Genomic DNA, 21,198 nt, shown 5'->3' on the forward strand with positions numbered 1-21,198 from the left:
GGCTCGAGCACTTGCCAGTGAAGACCAAGGCAAATCAGATCTTTTCACTCTAGTCTGCTAGCTGTCTGGCTAATGAGGAGAATGCTATTAATGTTTCTAATTTTCTTAAAAAAAAATTATTTTACTTGTCACTTCTGAGTTCTGATATTTCTTTTTTCAGGGATGTCTTCCTTCATAGCTTGTAAATACTTCTAAACACTTAGTCACTGTCCAGTGCATCATAGGAATTATCATATAAAGCTAGTGGTGTGTTTTCAGTAATGGCTGGTGTTAGACAGTTGAGTACAAAGTATAAATCCCGCTTCCACATTGTATTCTTCTAGTCTCAAGTGACAATATTGCCATGGATTTTTACCTATTGTAAAGCAGTCAATGAATTGAATGTCTGAAATCATACAATTATCCACTAGACCTCTATAGAAGGCATGAGTATTTGACATACTCATATAAACACCTAAACACTTTAAAATTTTAATGTTCTGCAGTGGCAGGTTCTAATGAGTAATAGCATGTCAAGTGCTTTTTTTTCCAAGAGCAGGTAAGAGACACTGTAGGAGAATGGTAAAAAGCCCAATTATTTTTGCTGTATATTTCTCTGTTGTTACTATAGTATGCTTTTCTCCCCTGAATTCTATTCTAATGTATGAAATAACTTACTGCCATGTATTGGACGTGGCTCATATCCCTTCTGTTCCTTGAGGTTCGAGTAAAGGTATTTGCTTTCATGAACACCTGATAGAGATGACTTAAACTGAGGAAACAACACAAATATATACATGGAAAGGAATACTTATTACAAGTGTTTCTAAGCTTTACTGAAGAGTGGAAGATTCTCCAAAAACACTTCTCTGTATTTTTTTTGATTAATGTAGCCTAGATTTTCTATTTGTCATCTCTAATTGTTTTGGTTAATATTTGTTATTACTTTTATTAGGTGTAATTTCTATTCCTACTTTTGCCTTTCATTGTTCTAAGACTTCATAATTTAGTCAAAACCTTGGAAGTGTAGACACTTGGTAGTGGGATTAATTACTGTTGACGCAGTTACATGAGGTTTCAGGTGCTAAGTTTAGTATCTGCCAAAGAGCCCATCTTCTAACTATAAATTCATATCAGTAGTAATAGAGTTTTTGTAGTGGTTTTTATGTATGAGGATGTTTAAACAGTTAATGTACTTTCTAAAAAACCCTTTGCAATTCTTGCAGCAACAAGCTTTAGAACTGGCATTGGATCGTGCAGAGGTAAGGAGTAGCTACATTATTTTTTTGCGCATAATATATTGGTCTCACAGTTTAAAAAGTAACTATTGTATTTTTATATTTCTCCTGAAAAGCGGTGGAGGAGCATGTTATGTAAATATATATATGTGTGTGTGTATAAATAATCACTCATATGTGTAACACTGGTTTTTGCAAAATTCTCACTAAAATTGCTATGTCGCGTATTTGTCTCTTACTTGTTGTATTGAGAACTTCATCAGGTGCAATGATGATAGACTATGTAGGACTTCAGTTTCCCCTTTTAAACCAGCAAATCTGTGTGCTGTGAAATAAGCAGAGCTGTACAGTGGTGATCCAGAGACAGCTGGCAGAAATACATGGCAAAATCCTGTTTGTGTTTTTAATGGTAGCCCAGTTAGAACAAAGAGGCAAGTGCCTTCACGTTCATGTTCTTTCATGCTGACATCTGATATAATGGTTACCTTGAACCCTTTTCTATGGGAGAACCTCTCTTCATTGAAATTCTGAACTAAGCTGTTAATCAAAATACTTCAGACAAACAATAGAGATTTGGAAAAACCTTGTTAGAATATAAGCTACGTTTAATGTAGGATGGTATCTTTCTTCTTTTTTAATTCAAATATTTAATGTATGTGATCTGTATTTATAATACACAGCTCTATAGAGAAAACTAGTGTAAATGCAAGAAACAAGGGGAAAATTAAACTTCCTGAAGTTGGTTATGTTGAGTACTTGATTTGTAAATATTGTCGAGCCAGTATGCATGAATTTAGTTGTATCTTGGCATGTTGACTTCAGTATGTTACCATGTTAACTTCAGTAGCATTACTACAGTAGTTAACTAAATACAGTAGCGTTAACTGCTACAGTAGTGTTATTTTCTACTGTAATTACAAAACATGAATGTAAAACCAAGACTTTGTGTGCAACTCATGCCATATCCATGAAATGCTGTGTTTCACAGCTAAATTGGGATGTGTCCTTTTTGATGACTGTAACATACACCAGATCATGTTTAGTACACTTTTGAAACAGTCATGTACCATAACCATTAATTACTTTCTATATCCATAGAACACTGTCTGGTAATGATCTAAAGTTGCATGGTAGCTAGAATTAAGTTTCTTTGTAATATATATGTTATTTTTTGCTTTACTCTTCTCTTCTAGTATATCATTGAAAGTGCCCGTCAGAGACCCCCCAAAAGAAAATATTTATCCAGTGGAAGGTAGTAAGAGTTTCAGTATTTAGCTTTTAAATAGCATTTATTTGATTTAATTTTGTTTACATTTTAATCTTTTTTATTTTCAGAAAATCTGTATGTCAAAAACTCTATGACTTATATATAGAAGAATGTGAAAAAGAGCCTGAGATAAAGGTAAGTGGAAATTGCTGAGAAGCTTTTCATTGCTGTCTGAACAGGCAAGTTCAGAAAATACTTTTTTTTAATTTCACTTAATTCCTTTGTTAAGAAAGAATAAATTCTAGTTACTGTAGTAGTTACCTAAGGCTAACACTACAGGAGAAACGGTTGTTATGACTTTTGTGGACTAAACTGTGTAATTTAATAGCATCATCTTAATTCAGCTTGAAAGAAAAACAAGGTGATGGGAGGGTCAATGGCTACCTGGTAACCCTAAATCTGTTTTTAAAGGTAACAAGGTAGATGCTGGCAGAGGATTGTAAAGATTGTGCTCTTGAGATGCTTTTCTATATATGAAAAGAGAGAATTTCAGAAGAATGGTCTAGAATGCAGAGGTGTATCTAACAAGTTTATTAGATAACAGTACTACTAAAATAACTGTGTGATATAATATGAATAGTAAGGCCTAGACTGGCTTGAGTGACCTGTTCATTCTGACTTAATCCTGTGTCACTGAAGTCAGTTCTGGTCAAGTTCAGGGCCAATGTCAATACCACGTGCATTGTGGTCAGTATCACTGTTTCAGAATCAATTGCTTATCATGACTGCCATGGGAAAAAATGCGGAGAATTTTTTAGAATCTGTGCTTTGTTGTAAATTCAGATTTATTCCTCGGATAACTGATGAACTGCTAAGGTGTTTTGTGAAGTTTTTTCATAACGTTAACAAAGCAGCTCAAACAGGCTTAGCAACAATAAATCTAAGGTGTAAAAGGCACAAGCTACTTTGCTAAACTGTGAATATCAAATGGAATGAGAACAAGAAGTGTGGAATCTGCTGTATTGCTGCTTCCCAAGGAAGTAAAAACGTGTGAGAAGACAAATGGGAATGATATGTTAGTTACTGAGCACCTGTAATTCTGATGTAGTTGGTTTTATTTAGCGTATGATGCTGATTCAAATCACAAGTGTGAGTAAGGTGTTAAGCAACTTATAGACTTGAAAAGATTAAAACATCAATAGTGAATGAGTAACAAGATATTTGAGCAGCAGGGGGAAGATCGGGCTTGCTAGACTGGAATCTGGGAAAAAAGTATGATTTCAATGTGATAGTTGTTGCTAAACTAGAAGGCACTCAGCAAACTTAACCCAACTATATTAAAATTAAAGTAGTGAAGGGAGTTATAACATCACAGTAGATGAAGTGGATTATTGCTGATCTAGATTTGAGTAAAAATTTAAGTTCTTCTTTATTGAAGAATTGGAAGCTTATTATGATAGAAACATTTGTATTTAGAGCCCTTATTCACTGAACTAAGATGTGGACAGTTAATAGATATCTTGGTCTTCTGTAATGGATTGTAATTATTGAAAATGAGAAGCTCAAAGGTCGAGGTGCAAAGGTTAGAAGATAATGCTGTTGTGAAACTTCATCCATGAGCATAGGACTGCTTATTTGTCTCTTAATTTGCACAATAAAACTGAAGAAGGAAATAGTATTCTGACTAGAGTTTGGCCAATGACTTGAATGTAGCTTAAAGGTACACTTAAATGTACACTAAAGCTTTTAGTGTACAGAACTGTCGAAGTTTCTATTCCAGTATTGTACCATTTTGATGGTACAAGTTGTAATTATGTTGTCCACTCAGAAGCAATTTTTAAATTGACTCTGAATATTATTTTTCAGTTTTAACTTTCTCCCTTTATCTTAGCTCTTGTAATACTGCATCTCTCCCATGTGCCTATTTTCTACCCTGCAGTTTACTTGGTCACTCATATCCTTCTTCTTGGTGTTCATAGGCAAGACCAGGTTTTCACAATAATTCATGAAGGACTAATTAATTAATCATCCTCTATTAGTCCAGTCTGCCCGGTTTCATTACTTCTCAGCATCTCTTCTGTTTGTTCACATGCACACTAGAGAGAGAACTAACTATGTTGAGGTGATTATCTAGAGCAATTTGTTTGATTTGGACTCTAGTGTGCAGCATTCCTGTACCTAAAAGTTGAAAGAAATAAAAATCAAAACAATTTTGGAAGCAGTCTTAAATACAAATGTGGAAGCAGACCTGTCTGTGGGCTGGAAGTATCTATGCTAGGCAGGTAAATCTGAGGGGTTCCACTACACACACACACACACACACACACAAAATTTAAAAGTCATGGATCAGTTGCCTATTCTCAGTTGGTGCCTTCTGGCAGCTGCACATGATAACATCAGTGTGCGAGCATGAAGACATCTCAGAGTAATGAAAGTTTCAGAACGCTGTTAATGAAAGTCACTTGAGTTCCACGTTGGACTAGTGCAAAAATACTAAAGCACCTATCTGCTACTTTGCTGTAAAAGTGCTTCTAGGAGGTACATTGGTAGCTGTGGGGAGTGAGTAATTATGATACATGAATAAACCAAACGGTGCCAGATAACAGTGGGGTTTTTGTTTGTCTGTTTTGGTGGGATTTTTTGTCCTTGGTTAATCTCTAATGGTAATGAATGATATGCAGGGTTGGATGTATTTGGGAAACTGTATAAAACATCATCTTTCATGCATCTTTCTGTTCTTGAAGAAAATATAACTAACTTGCATGTGTAAGGTGGGGAAACAATTGACTGTAAGAATGCACTTTAAAGTAAAGCTAACCTCATTAGGGTGAAACAAGCAGACTTTGTTCAGACCACAGTATTCCTGAAGTTTTATCTACAAAAACTTACCTTAGGTGTTACTTATGAAACAAATGTTTTCTTGCCTCCACTACAGAGGCTGCATGGCCCTTGTCTTTATGAGCTGCATTACTACTAGTCTGTATTAGAAGGGCAGCCTAAAGATTGACACAGCCAGTTACATCCTAGAGGAAGTTAAAAGTTGCAGTCTTCTCTTAGGATCTAATTTCGGTTCAGCTAGGTCACAAACATCTTTAGGCTTCTGTTTATTCCTTGTATTTTGTAACAAAAGATGATGCTTCCTCAAGTTGTTTTATTGAGTTGGGTTTTATTTTTCAGTCAATATATACAAAACTCGGCTTTATATTTTCTGCTTCCTGAAAGAACAATGCTTAGCATTGTTCATGAAGTTAATTTTCAAATAGTTAATAGTTCTGTTGAAGTTGAGACAAAATTGTACCTTCCAAGGTGCATTTCTATGCATTTGTAAAATGGTGCTGGGATTAATGAAACGTGTCCAAAGTCAAGGGAAGAACCTGGGGTGGTGGGTTTAGATTTCCATTTCACAGATTCCATTTCACTGTTTATTTTATGGTTTTTGACCAACTTTTGAGTCATAAAGGTAAGTGGGAAAATAGATTTAAGATGCTACAGTGAGGGACAAGAAAAGCAGTCGTGATAAAGATAAAATCATAATTTTGTGTAACACCAGTGCACTGCTGGACGAGTAGGTGTTTTCACAGAAATATAGTAAGTAGCTACAAGAGCTTTTTTTTATGGAGGTGATCTGTTTATTTTATGGTTTTTGACCAACTTTTGAGTCATAAAGGTAAGTGGGAAAATAGATTTAAGATGCTACAGTGAGGGACAAGAAAAGCAGTCGTGATAAAGATAAAATCATAATTTTGTGTAACACCAGTGCACTGCTGGATGAGTAGGTGTTAAAATTAACGTTTTGCTCATAGGAAAGGACAGAGGAGTAACAAACATAGGATAAAATCTCTACTTCAGTCTTGTTAGGCAGGAGTACTCAGTATTCTTTATTTGGTGGTAGTCAACAGAAGTCACTGGGAGCAAAAGGAAGCACCTGTGCCTTCTCTGTACTGCTTCCCAGCCATCCTGCAGTCACTGCAGTGCGTGTTCAGGAGGGAGGAGTGCTGCTTTTCTGTGGATGAAGTCAGAGAGGGTTAGGAGTTTTAGCTGGTGTAACAGAGCAGTTGGCCTGGTTGCTTGGTATCTGAACTCTTGCAATATACTGCGATGAACACTTAAGAAACGTAGTACACCTCAGGCCACTCCTTCATCTTTAAAATCTTTCCAGACAAGACCTGAGCTAATGCTTAATATCAGCTCTGAGCTGGTATCTCTAATAGCCAGGTCAAAAGAGAAAGCTGATTTTTGTAGTCATAAAAAATTTGTATGCTTAGTGAAATGTAACTTTACCTGCTTATTGAAATGTTTGCAATTAAAATGCTAATTTATTCCAATGTCTTAGAGAGGCTTTGTATTTTATTATGTGCTTAGAATATGTCTTAAGAAGTTCAGGTCATATGAATGCAGCGTCAAAAATGTGCTTAGGCCTGTGTTATTGTCCTCTCCTCTTTCCTTTACCTGTCTTCCCCCTTCAACATCCTAACCCCCAACAAAAGGAAACAAACAAAAAAACCCCTAAGCCATAACTGGCGAACTATTATTGAAAAAAACCTAAAGAATAAAAAATAAAACTAACATGTCATTCACCAAATGAATTTAAATTAGAGAGTGATGTGATTAGTTCTATTTAATTACATTTACAATTGAATTATCATTATAGATTTTACTTATGAGGTGTTTAAGGAGCAGAGGCCTTTCATAAAAATACATCTCATGGCTATTTCTCGCACACATAGACAGATTTCTGGGGGAAAAAAGATTAATTGGTTATTTAGAAATTCAATGAGTGGTTACTAGTTAGTATAAATTATTCAGTGCCTGTATTTTGCATGGAGTAATGCCCTTAATTGATTGATCCTTTTTCTTCAGCTCATGAAAATAGTGAAGTTCAATTAGAAATGTTAACAGTATTATTAGTAACCACTTCTAGAAGCAGTATTAATTCTGTCCCAATGATAGAGGAATGGAATTGTTTTTATTTTTTTGATTGCTTTCTTTTTTATTTTTAAATATAACTTTAGTATAAATAATTAGTATCTTCTTAACCTCTCTTACATAACCTGATGATCCTTTTTTAAATCAACTCTTACAGAATTCTCATATTCCTTTCTGTCTTCCTAATGCCATTGCATGACTAAATATGAAAGTATTAATCTATCCAACACTGAAAAAGAACTTTTCCTTTAAAAGATGACAATATCTCAATTCTTAAGAGAAAAGATGTCAGAGTAGTTGAGTGTTGACTTCGCTCTCCAATGGCAATTACTGTACCCCAGGTTGCTTCATACTGTGTCTAAGTGAAAGCCCAATAGCTATATCCCCTACTCAGCAATGTGTCTGAAAATTGAGGCAGCGCATGTGCAGTCTCTTGTTCTGGGGTAGATGTGGGGGGTGGTTAATAGGAGTTTTAACTGAAGAAGGGTTTGCATAACAGGCTGCATCACCAGAGTCCTATATGAGGAAATGGCTTTCCTGAGTAGTCTCTACCTTTACTGTTGCCATGACATGTTTTCCCCCATTCTTCCCTGCTCCTCTGGTTCTTTCCCCATTAATTCTCCTGGATTTATGTGCTACTTTGTCCTTTTCTTTGTGTTAGTTTCCACAATTTCTGAACTGTAAAAGGCAGTAGGATGTAGTCACCGTCATTCATGACGCATGGGGAAGAGTTAACTTTGGGCAATGGTTCCAAAACTACATAGCAGGAGGTGAAAAAGGTTTTCCTTCTTTTTCTCTGCATACCTGTTAAAATGATTTGTTGGATTATATTGCTGTGGGATTTGGGGTTTTGTTTTTGGTACTTTTCTCTTAGGAACAGTTCCTTTACAAGTAATGATTCTGCTTTCTATCTTCCCAATATCTCTGGAAAGATAAACTTGTTCAAAAAGAGATAGCCCGCTACTACTTAGTTGCGTGTGTGCGAAATGAGTAGTTGGGCAGTCTGAGTGCTAGGGTTAACTTCCAACGAGTGGCTCCACCCAGACCTGGTATTCAGCTATGAAATCTACCCTCCAACCAGAAGGTGTAAAATTGTCTGACGTTTAGAATTCGTTGTTCTAAGTTCCTAGGGGGCTTTTAAAACGTTTAAATTTGTAGAATGTACATGGGGTCTTTGCAACATGCTAATTAATTTTAAGAATCTGTTATACGTGGAAAAGATCATTCCTACAATTAAAAAAGGGAATAGCCTCTGCAGCTGCTGGATCAGATTTCAGCAAATACAGACAAGGCAATGCAGTTAAAGCTTCCAAAAGCTGTAATTCAATATTTTAATCCTGGAAAGAAATATCTGCTTCTCTTAGGAATATTTGAAAGTACTAAATATTTTGTTGTTGTTATCAAACAATGTATAGTGTATAAATGGTGGTATAAATGATGTTTATAGAAATGATACGAATAATAGTACACTGTAGAGTTACAACATTGTAGCATAGGGTCATTCGTGTTGAATGTCATTCTTGACAACTGTGTTGTCTGTGGACTTATAATTCAAGGATTTTTTTTTATTTAAATGAGTGTTTTTTTTTTTTTAATCTGTGTGTATAAGTATGCTGTATAATAATATGTAATGAATATACTCTGCTGAATATAGGCCAATTTAACTGGGCTTGTTTAGCTATATACTTCAACATTAATTTAAATAGTACTCATATTCTAGCAATTGTTTTTTATTGCTGCTAATTATTTGATAGTATTTGCTAATTATTTGATAGTATTATGTTCATAAGCAATGTTTACTTTTAAAGCAGAAGCTGAGGCGAAATGTGAATTTACTTGAGAAGCTGGTTATGCAGGAGACGTTGTCATGTCTGGTAGTGAACCTCTATCCGGGAAATGAGGGTTATTCACTTATGCTCAGGGGAAAAAATGGTTCAGGTAATATTTTTGCTATTTATTTTTATAAATACTCAGAATGCTCTATAAATAGTTAGAATGTGTTGTTGCTTACATCTAACTGTTTTGCTTCTAATATAATCCCTGGTGAAGGAAAAAAAAAAACAAACACTAACAACTGTACTTGAACTAAAAATTTGCATAAAGCTGTGAGGTGCTTAGAAATGGTCTCTAATGGTGCAGCGTAAATCAGTAGATATGAGTCTTTTTGTTAGCCTTCCATTCTTTTATTTCCCCTTAGCTTCCCGAGTTGCTTAGCTGAGTTTCTCTTGCTTCAGGTTCCTTCTGTCAATTTGTTTCTTTCACTGCTTCCTAAATCTAGGTCTGACTAAAGGCATCTGTGTTCCAGTTTAGTTGCATCTTCATGCCACTGGTACTGTGACATGCAATAGGAGCACACAGTGTGTTAGCTGGGAGCAAAAATTTCATCCCATTGAGCTATAAAGGCATGTTGCCTTTTGGCGCAATAAAAGCAAAATCAAGCTCTGGGAACAGAAATGGATGTAAAAAATTATTACTATGCAAAAAAATTGCCTGTTTGGATAGGTTTCCACTGGCCCTACTTTTTCCTGTGGCAAGCTTGTTTTAGATTTCACATTGTTGGAGTTTGAACTTGAAAGGCAAAAGAAAAGCAATATGTTTTGTTTAAATTCAGATTCTGAGACCATTCGGCTGCCTTATGAGGAAGGAGAGCTGCTTGAATATTTGGATGCAGAGGAGCTGCCACCGATTTTGGTTGATCTTTTAGAAAAATCTCAGGTTTGAAAGTTTTCTTTTCAAAAAGAACTTATGTTTGTGCCTAGATAGACCTTGATTTTTTGAATGCTTCACATAAGTGATTCAAACGAAAAGATGTAAAATACTTGTGCATTTGGAACTGTAGTATTTAATGCCCCAAATAAATTATTTATTGATACATAGGGAAAAAACAATAAATATTGGGGAGAAAGGGATAGAAGAGAGATTGCTATGGATAAGGCTGCCAAACAACTTCAACTCTGTGCTCTAGGAAAATATCCTTTGTTCTTTGTCATTATGAAGTATTTCACATGGGAATTGCTTAAAACTACATTGCTGGCATTTGAAAACACTATATTTGAAGCTTGTATTTTAGGTATGTCTAGGTATGTAGTAAAGACCACTGGTCTGACAAAATTAGTGATTAGTTTTATTCATAATATCACTGAATATTGTATGATACATCACAAACTTGTTTTTGGAGGCAGGGGCTGAGGCAGATTGGTAAATATTTGTTTATTTACAAGTTGGTTTTTTTGTTTCAACTAGGTTAATATTTTTCATTGTGGATGTGTCATAGCAGAAATACGTGACTATAGGCAGTCTGGTAACATGAAATCTCCAACGTACCAAAGCAAGCACATTCTTTTGCGTCCTACAATGCAGGTAAGAAGAGTTTTAAGTCGTTCCTCACTGTTACGGTAGTTCCTAGACTGGATATGAACTATTACTGAACATACGTTAAGAAATCTTATTATTTAGTTGAAAGCTAATTACTATTATGTCTTCTTCCTCAGACTTTAATTTGTGATGTGCATTCTATAACAAGTGACAACCACAAATGGACACAGGTGGGTTAGCAGTTATTTTAAAACCTTACAGTGATATGGTAAATACACAATAAAATAATTTTTATTTAAATTATTTATTTGTTTAATAAAATCTGATAAACAAAACTGATTATGTTTTTGATTAATTCAGTGATGTGCATAGTGCTGCATGGGACATACTCCAGAGAGCTGTCAAATTAACTTGTTAATAGCATCTTCCCACAAGATGCCATAGAAAACAATAGGATTTGCTAAAGTTTTTGTAGAATCAGACCTTAATTTTTGGTAATGCAGAATGACAGTATTTGAGTTACTCTAACTAGTTTACCCTACTTCATTCATCTTCAGCAAAGATCCCCAGAACAGCAGTTGGAGTCTGAGACAGTTGCTCCTCTAGCATCATTTTGCTATTGATAATGTTACAGTAAAGAGAATCCTAAGTAACTACGGTTGTACAGTTATAGCTAGTTAAATGCTGAATATCGTGGTGTACTCAATGTGGTCGTTTGTATTTTAGACCACAATCGTGCTCAAATGCATTTCAAATTCTAATCTAAAGTCCCAGGTAGATCATCTTTATGGCACTGATTGCCAGTCACTGGCAGAAAATGGATTTCATTCCCACAAGTACTGTGTTTAAAACAAAGAAAACACAAACAAAAAAACAGAACATACCCTCTACTTTTAAGAAGGATTTATTTTCCTATTGGAAACCCCACCCAAAGCTCTGTAATTCATAATAATGGTTAGTGATACTGAACTGTTGAATATTTTCTTTTGTTGACTATCCACACCAATTTTTTCAGTTTTCTTTAACATAATATGCACATATGCGTAGGTATATATCAACTTAATTAATGTAAAAGTCTTCATATTTTTACATTTATTAATAGCTGTGTACATTACAGGAGGACAAACTCCTACTTGAGAGCCAACTTATTTTGGCTACAGCAGAGCCTTTGTGTCTTGATCCTTCAATAGCAGTGACCTGTACTACAAACAGACTTCTGTACAACAAGCAGAAGATGAATACTCGCCCCATGAAACGGTAGTTGTCAGTGTGAAGCATGTTGAGACTTTCTTTGAAATTTTATGAAGTGTTTGAAAGAAAAATATAAGCAATGCTTTACATGAAAATTTTGCTTCTCATATGCAGTGCTCAAAGTAATATCTACTTAAATGTTAGGAATATGAGGAACAGTCAAGAAATTATATCTTATTTTTAAGTGCTCAATATTGTACTGTATTTCAATTAGTTCTAGATACTGTAATATGCTTATTTTTGTATGTCAAAAGAATGTGTGTATATGTATTATTTTCTTAACGTAATACGTTATTGCAGTTTTGATTTTGTCCTTTTTTTTGCATAATTCAGATGTAAGCTGATTCAGATGGCAGCTCAGTAATGTAAAATATATAAATGGATATCTTGCATATTGGTCTCTGATTTGTTAAAAGCTATGTACAAGTTTAACCCTGAATGAGGAAATCAAGGGAATTATTTATATGCTTGGCGTTTAGGCTAAACAGAAGCGTAGGCATATTAGAATCTTAGAAAACTTAAAAGTAACATGGAATGCACATTATACAAAATGTTGAAATTGTTTCATTTTTGTGCATGGTCGTTCACTTTTTCCCACAAAACCTTGAAATGATTCACATTTGTTCTACTAAAAGAGTTGCATTCACTCTGTAGAATGAAAATGTACTAATGGCCTGTCAGAATTACTGAAATATTTAAAACTAGATTTGCATTGAAATACTATGCTAATGTACAACCAGTGGTAATGTCTAAAAAAGTATAAATAATGAAATGATCCAGCTGTCCTTAAAATCAGAGTTTGGTGATTAACCAACTTTGCACTAGAAAAATAAGCAAAGGTGTTAAATGGATGTCCAGAACAGCATTAATGTACCAATGAGTTTGGCATGAGATAAAGAATGGAGGGTAGTTACTGTGTTTATGACTTTATAGTTACATAAGCAGTACACAGATCTTTTGATAGAACTGAAATCTGTGATAATATACAAATATTTAAAGCTTGGCAACTTTTCAGTTAGTTACTCATTTTGACAATGTACTTCAATTATGCATTTCAAAAATAACCCCATTCTTAGTGCTGAAACACATGAACAGAATACTAGTATTTTTAAAAAATATGAAATCAAGAGTTTGAGTTATACAGTATAATCCAGAATAGCAATTTTAAATTAATATCTCAAAACCTGTCTTTTAGTCTCAATGTAAGCAGCATTTCCCTGCATATGTTTGTACACAGGCAGTGGGGAATTTCATTTTGATGGTTTTACAAGCTTATCTGTCATTTTACCATAGGTGCTTCAAAAGGTACTCAAGGTCATCTCTGAACAGACAGCAGGAAGTAGCTCACTATTCAACACCACCTCAGCTCAGACTACTTGACTACTTACAGAAAAGAAGGGAGAGGAAAGGAGCCCAGCAGTATGACCTCAAAATTTCTAAAGCTGGAAATGTAAGTGTTCTGAGACATAGGTGGGTATACTTCTAACTGTTTATTTAAAACATTTAATACATTAATGCTGCTTTTTAATCTTCCAGTGCGTAGATATGTGGAAACAGAACCCTTGCTACTTGACTGCACCTTCTGAAGTGGATGTAAGTCCAGTTGTTACCTTTAGCCATTATTAGCAATTGCATTGAACATTGTATTGTATGAAGAAGTGACTAAAGAGTATCCAGTATCAAAGAATGACCTTTAAAAAGTGGGAGTGATTTTAACGTTTAAAATGATTTTTCTGTACTGTAAGGTATAAACACAAGCTAAACCAGATTGGAATACATTGCAATTGTAACATGACAGTGCAAACAGACCGTTAGTATTGTTCATCTTTGGGTTCAATGCGCACATGTCTATTTGAAGTTGTCTGGTACTATAAAAAATGGAAAAAAAAATGATGTAAGAAAATATTTAAAAATTAGTCATTTCTCAGCTTGGTAGAAATTCCTCTTTTTTTGACATGTTATGATACTATGGGACATAATATTTTCAATAGTTTAATTTTCTATATGAGAATTCTAGTTGGGAATTCTTCTGATCACTCTGTGTGCATTCTTCTCTCAGGGACATTCATATTCTCAGTTTCTGGCACTGCCAAAACACATACTACTAGCATACAGAAGGGACTCAGTGGGTTATACAAGATTGTAGCTTTGGACTTAATAGGGCTGGCAAGAGTGTGCATTTAACAGAAATGATACTGTAAGTTTGTACAAACCTTCTCTGCTTTTGCACTTCAACAGTGTTGTACCTGACCTAATCAGAGTCTTTAGGAGTTACTGGTGGTGTGAAATTTCTTAACCATTCCACATTGCAGGCAGTGATTTCAATCTGTGGTCTTAAGCCATGTTTCACACTTTTGTTAAGTTTAACATAGCAAATATGGTGTAACAGAACACCTCGAATACTGTGTTCAGTTTTGGGCCCCTCACTACAAGAAGGACATTGAGGTGCTGGAGCGTGTCCAGAGAAGGGCAATGAAGCTGGTGAAGGGCCTGGAGCACAAGTCTTATGAGGAGCGGCTGAGGGAACTGGGACTGTTTAGTCTGGAGAAGAGGAGGCTGAGGGGAGACCCTATCGCGCTCTACAACTACCTGAAAGGAGGTTGTAGCGAGGTGGGGGTTGGTCTCTTCTGCCAAATAACTAGCGATAGGACGAGAGGAAATGGCCTCAAGTTGCGCCAAGGGAGGTTTAGACTGGACATCAGGAAAAACTTCTTTACTGAAAGAGTGGTCAGGCCTTGGAACAGGCTGCCCAGGGAAATGGTGGAGTCACCATCCCTGGAAGTATTTAAAAGACGTGTAGGTGAGGCGCTTAGGGACATGGTTTAGTGGGCATGGTAGTGTTGGGTTGATGGTTGGACTTGATGATCTTAGAGGTCTTTTCCAACCTTAATGATTCTATGATTCTATGAAATGTAAAGTTCTGAAGGTTCTCCAATTCACTTTTTCTGAATGCATAACACATATGGGGGATGCTGTACAAAGTATCAAACTATCCTTGTCTGTTTCTTGCACTGGCTTTTAAAGACTATCATGTTAAAAACAAGAAATTGTGCTAGATTGACTTTAACTCTGGCCCAATATGATTATTGTTCTTTCTTTTCTGATATCTCCATTTTCTTTAAGGTGGAAAAATATGCCAAAGTGGAAAAGTCTATCAAGCCTGATGACTCACAACCAACTGTCTGGCCAGCCCATGTGAGTAGTTTAGACCTTTGGCCAAACTTCTCTGTCTCTAGTTAAAATGTTTCTTATTTCAACAAAATCTAAGTAACATAGGAATAGTCTTCCCTCCCCCAATTTAATTAATATTCCATGTGTTATATAGACACAGAAAGATTACCAGAGATACTTGTAATTTCATACAGTGCAAAATGCATGTGATCAGTCTTGTAATTTACTCAGGTTTTCCTTTTACAAGGAGAAGCAACTTTAGTCTCCCAAGTAACATGTGCTGTTGCTGTATAGTAAAGAAAGTATAATAAGTTACAGAGAGCAGTACTCTGCTCAGCAAATTACTTTCTTCACTCAGATACTCAAAGACTGATGGAAAAGAGCTGCTGTTAAAATCAAAATGTTGTATTTGGAAAGAGATTAAGTAATATTAAGTATCTCTTACAAAAATCTCTTTCTGCAATGTTTAAGTTGAACCTTAAGATTTTTGGCACAAATTACATGATTTGATAAGAAGTAGTCATTTAATATAAGTAGCCATAAATCAATTCATAATATCTTGCCTCTGAAATTACAAAGAATTAATCTTTATTAACAGCATCTATCATGGTGTTTTTGTAGGTTCATACTAGCAAAAAGTATTCCCATAGAACTTAATCTTCATCTCCAATGTTTTACTTGGAACTTTTTTTTTTGCAGTTATAATTTATATGAAACTTTCTATATAGGTTTACCCAGTCTGCCTTTCCATATCTAACATGATTGTTTAGAGTTTGCAATATTTTTGTATTTTTAAGAGATGATAAACTGTTTTTCCTCTCATCCCTTTAGATAACTTCTCGAATCACTTTCATTTTAGATAATGCACCCCTTCTAATAGTGTTTCTTACTGTATTGTATAGAACTGGCATGTTTTACTAGCTGTTTTTCTGTTATCACTTGAGACTTATTTGGTTATTTTCTTCTGTCTTTTTAGGAAATAAAAGATGATTATGTGTTTGAATGTGAAGTTGGTAATCAGCTTCAAAAAACAAAACTGACCATTTTTCAGTCTCTTGGCAATCCCTTGTACTATGGTAAAATTCAGACTCTCAAAGGTGATGAGGAAAACGACAACCTATTAACTCCGTCACAGTAAGTGACATGTTCTTTTAAACTGTGCTGTGATCTGATAGATGAAGGAAGACAAACATCACTTATCATTTTCAGTCACAAAAATACTCTAGAGCTATAAATCTGATTTAAGAGTTTTATTTGAAAAATTCAGCTAATGAATCTAAAATTTTTTTAACCAACCATCATATCTTAAATGTACTTTAATGTTAAATCTACATGTTCTTTTACATTAAAGATATATTGTAAAAAAAAAAAAACAAAAAAAAAACAACCAAAAAACAACCCAAAGGAAAAAACCCCCAAACCCCCCGAAAAAACCCCCAAAAAACCTCCTAACACCTCAAATTGTGGAGACACTGTGAGATATTGTTAGCATGCTTTTCCAGTGTTACTTACAATTTTGATTGTTGTCAAAATTTGCCTGACGCTATGAAAACAAAAGACTTCTTTGTATTATGTTTACCCTTATACCCTTAAATAAATGATGAAGAAAAACATGAGCTCCTAAGAAGGTTTGTCATTTTGAATTGTTTTGAATCTGCTGCTCTTGGTTGTGGTTCTACAAAGGTTCTCTATTCTTGGCTCTTTTTGTTGTGTGTACCAGATTCTTTGTATGGAGGAACCTGTGGAGCAGAATAGAGCATATAAATTTCAGAGGCGAGGAGCAGTGAGCCTAAGCAAACTTTAGTCCTGTTAATGAAAGTTATTTTTATTGTCTATTATGTAATTCCTATCTTTTTTTAATTAAAATCTTCTTAATACTTAGGATGTTTTATTCCTAGTCTGGGCTATTTACTCAGTCTAGTTTAACGCCAGCCGGCAACTAAGCACCACACAGCCGCTTGCTCACTCCCCCCCGGTGGGATGGGAGAGAGAATCAGAAGGGTAAAAGTGAGAAAACTTGTGGGTTGAGATCGAGACAGTTTAATAGGGAAAGCAAAAGCCACATACGCAAGCAAAGCAAAACAAGGAATTCAGCAAATCAAAACAAGGAATTCATTCATTACTTCCCATCGACAGGAAAAGCAGGGCTCCATCACGCGTAACGGTTACTTGGGAAGACAAACGCCATCACTCCAAATGTCCCCCCCCTCCTTCTTCTTCCCCCAGCTTTATATGCTGAGCTTGACGTCCTATGGTATGGAATATCCCTTTGGTCAGTTGGGGTCAGCTGTCCCAGCTGTGTCCCCTCCTGACTTCATGTGCACCCCCAGCCTGCTCGCTGGTGGGGTGGTGTGAGAAGCAGAAGAGACCTTGTCTCTGTGTAAGCACTGCTCAGCAGTAATGAAAACGTCCCCGTGTGATCCACACTGTTTTCAGCACAAATCCAAAACACAGCCCAATACTAGCTACTGTGAAGAAAATTAACTCTACCCCAGCCAAAACCAGCACATGTACTTAGTACTGATCTTCCTGGAACAGCAGTGCTACCTTACAGCTGTGTAATATGGCTGGGAATTAAAAGGATTTATGGGTGTTAGATGCCTGGGGTTCTTTGGAAATCACTGCTCTCTGTCCATTATTTTTAAGACATTACTAGTGGAATTTTATAAAAATTTGGATACTTCCTCATCAGAAAACTAAGTCATATGAAGTAAAAGGTGCAGAAGACTTTTTTGTTGTTCTGCTGTAAAATAAAATAATGCTTTTTTTTTTTTTTGAGCTAGAGAAGCAAAGAAAAGGTCTGTAGTGTTCAAAAAAAAAAATCACTGAAGTAATAAGTTTGCAAGCCATAAGTATTACGCGGAAGAGAAATGCTTATTTAGGAGTTTTGGAAAATCATGAGGAATCAGAATTTGCATAAGTGAAATCAAACAATGGAAACTAAATATTTGTTAAAATATTACAGGTAGGGCTGGTTTTGCCATACCCACAGGACCCTTATGTTTATATTTCAGTGTGAGTGTATTGACATGTTGATTTATACATAACTTTTCCCTGGTACTTTTTACAGTAGCAATTCTGTAGCAGTTGCTTCCATTTTTTGAAAGTATAAAATACAAAACTTCCATATTCTGCCTTTTGCTTTGTAGGCAATTTACTCTTAAAGGAGACCGTATTAGACTGTGTGTTTATAGTTGTGAAGCCAAGTTTGTATTTCAAGTACTAAATGATATCCAGTCCATTAAATGGATACGGTATCTCTTGTATTTTCAGCAGGTCTGAAAAAAGAGCAGCATTAACATTCCTTCGAAGTTTTGTGATTATAAAAACATGTTATTTTAGTCCAGTTCATGACTGAAAATGTATTATACATTTTACATTTCAGGTTCCTTATTGGGTCGAAGACTGATGCTGAAAGGTAAATTGATATAGTATGTACAACCATTTGGCTTCATGCCAAATAATGAATTCTGTTTCTTTTAGGCCATTATGACTGTTAATGTTGTGGTTGTGGAAACAGATGCAGAACAGATGAGGAAAATAAGAGGAATTAATTATCATAACAAGAAGTAGGATATAGTGTGCAGTTTCTATATTTAATAAGCAAGGAAGAATAGAGGAAAGCAAATATGTGAATACAGCTTGTCTCACTACCTAGATTTCAAGCATGTTGTTACAGTTATTTGCACAATTATTCTTTATTACATAGGTAATAATAAAATTCTGAGAGCACTTAGCAGGAATTTCATTTTGACATTTTGTATGGTAAATTAGCAGTCATGGAAATTGTTCATTTGAATTTTAAGTGTAATCTGGGACTTGTATATATGCAACTTACTTTTATAGTAAGTTTTGTGTGTTGTGCATTGCTTGATTCAGCTTTCTTAGAGAAGCAAGTAACAAAACAGTTTTCCAGTATGTATTAGTTGTAGAATGATTATGAGTAGCAATTCTGGCATAACAAAAGAAGTATTTGTTCAAATGTTTGTCAGCGTGCATCACATTAGATACCTGTGTTTCTTTGTGCATATGAGCACAGAACCTTTAAAAAGCAATCTCTGTCAGAGCAAGTTGTGTTTTTGTGCCTTCATAGGAGACCTCGAGGTAATGGCATAGCCATTACCCTCCCACCCTCTTCTTATGTGCTTGGCAGGGAGATGAATCCTTGATTTGGTCAAAAATCAATAAAAATGTTCTTTGTTTTAATAGATTATTTTGATCAAGAAACTTATATTCTCTCCTCCCTCTGTTGTGCTGATAGAGACTTCTGCTGTTTGTGCTGCAAGCTGAATTAGGGGATTGGTTGGCTGAAAACTAAAACAACAATAATACAGTTGTCTAGTTTTAACTGAGATTGCTTTCCTGATCATGTTTGCCACTGGGTTGCACAAATCCTTCAATCAGAATAAGTAGTTGGGTTTCAGGGACTAGGACAAGAAGGAGCAATAGAGGAGGAAGGAGGGCAGGACCACCTTTTTGAGTACATGGCATTTTATTACTCTGATTCCAGTGTAATTTTAAGGCAGTCTAAAACCTAATTGCTGAAAAAAGTACACTGCACCCTTTCTTCTGCCGTGTATCTTGGGGCCCTTGCTTATGTCTGCATTAGTCACGCAGCAGCATATTGAATCAGTGTTATACCAAAATAAAGTGTAGTTCATAGCATTTAGGTGTAAGCTAATGGAAATATTCCAACAGTTTTTCATTGAGGTTCAGACTGCCAGAGTGTAAGCGACAACAGGTCTTCATTTTCAAGTCTGCAAGGTCACTTTGTATATTCTGCTCATGTTTGTGAAACAGTATTCCCTCAACTTAGTTCTCTCAGATTAGTAGAAATGTAGTATTTGATTTAGTAGAACAGTATTTTAAACTTGTTTGCCTGATGCTGTTGATGCTTTAAATTCCTGGATACATCACTGCTCGTTAGTCTCGTAGAGTAAGACCTGGCTGTCCTGGTGCTCAAAGAAGAGTGATCACTTTTGATGTGGTAACTGATTCTTGGATGTACATTCAGTACGAACCTCTTAGTTCATCCCTTGCTTTCAGAGTCCTCCTCTGACACAGAACTCAAGTTAAAGGAGGATTGTCTGTTTCCCAGGGAGCATAAGCAGAGGACACAGCTTTATAAAAGATTCTGGACCCATGTGAAGGGAATGGGAATCCCCATTGACTGACATCCCAAAGAACTTCAGTTGCTTTTGGGAAGGGAACTGTTCTGTCTACTGTTTTGCATATTCCTCCAAAAGAGTGTTTCATAAACTTGTTTCTTAAACAAACTGTATTTTGCATTATAAAAAAAGACAAGTGATTAAAAGAAAAGTTAAAGCGGAATAAATTTAAGATAAGAGCCCAGGAAGATAAAGTAGGAAGATACACAGAGATATAGATATGTTTTTTATATGTGCATCTCTATTTTCTACAGATATATACTTCTATAATATATACTTATGTATAAAATAAATAATATATGACTGTGTAACATATACAATTATGTGTTTACATATACATACCTACTTTAGAAGTTCAAAGTTGTTAACCTTTTTGTGCCCTTATTGCTTGTTTCAGAGTGGTGAACCAGTATCAGGAGTTAGTACAAAGTGAAGCTAAATGTCCTGTGAAAATGTTTCATAATTCAGGTGGATCAGTCAATCTTAGTCATCTTTCTCCAGGGAAGGAAATGGAAGTGAGTTTATCAAGCCATACATTTCTTTTATTTGCACTTGATTTTTGAATTATTAGAATAATTTTTGCTATCCATTTAAAAGTAAAATAACCTAAAAATTTCATTCTGAATGAATTTTTAAATGTTTTATTGTCATAATCATTCAGAGTGAGTATATTGGAAAAGTGAGAGGAAAGCAGTTTTGTTTTCACTGTTCAAATGTTGTGTCTTTTAGCCATGTCATTTTTTCTTTTATTGTGGCCATGTATAGTATAGTTAGCTCCAAGGCTTTGTTGTAGCATTTTCCCCTGTTCAGATGAACCTTTCACAGAGCAGTATAATAAAATGCAGCTATGCATTTTATTTTACAGATCAGTAAACACAGATGCAGATGTAGTAGCTGAACTTCTTTTCTCTTACCTTAAGAAATTACTAAAAATATTTTCTCT

At 35.3% G+C, this 21,198-nt stretch overlaps 1 protein-coding gene across 1 annotated transcript; it reads left to right on the forward strand.

Annotated features, from left to right (window-relative positions):
- Window positions 1–1,084: 1,084 nt before the first annotated feature.
- LOC104077394 (transcription factor SPT20 homolog) lies at window positions 1,085–20,783 on the forward strand (the record flags this gene model as incomplete). The annotated part of the gene is made up of 14 exons (XM_009578616.1): window positions 1,085–1,241; window positions 2,411–2,469; window positions 2,553–2,619; window positions 9,159–9,288; window positions 9,962–10,065; window positions 10,594–10,710; window positions 10,842–10,895; window positions 11,783–11,922; window positions 13,210–13,366; window positions 13,453–13,509; window positions 15,040–15,111; window positions 16,064–16,221; window positions 18,473–18,505; window positions 20,653–20,783. Coding segments are annotated over exons 1-14 (1,372 nt in total), but the record flags the coding sequence as incomplete, so codon positions are not given.
- Between the last annotated feature and the right edge of the window lie 415 nt (window positions 20,784–21,198).

The sequence above is a fragment of the Fulmarus glacialis genome, unplaced genomic scaffold, assembly GCF_000690835.1.
Source record: "Fulmarus glacialis isolate BGI_N327 unplaced genomic scaffold, ASM69083v1 scaffold945, whole genome shotgun sequence".
In the NCBI taxonomy this organism is placed as follows: Eukaryota; Metazoa; Chordata; class Aves; order Procellariiformes; family Procellariidae; genus Fulmarus; species Fulmarus glacialis.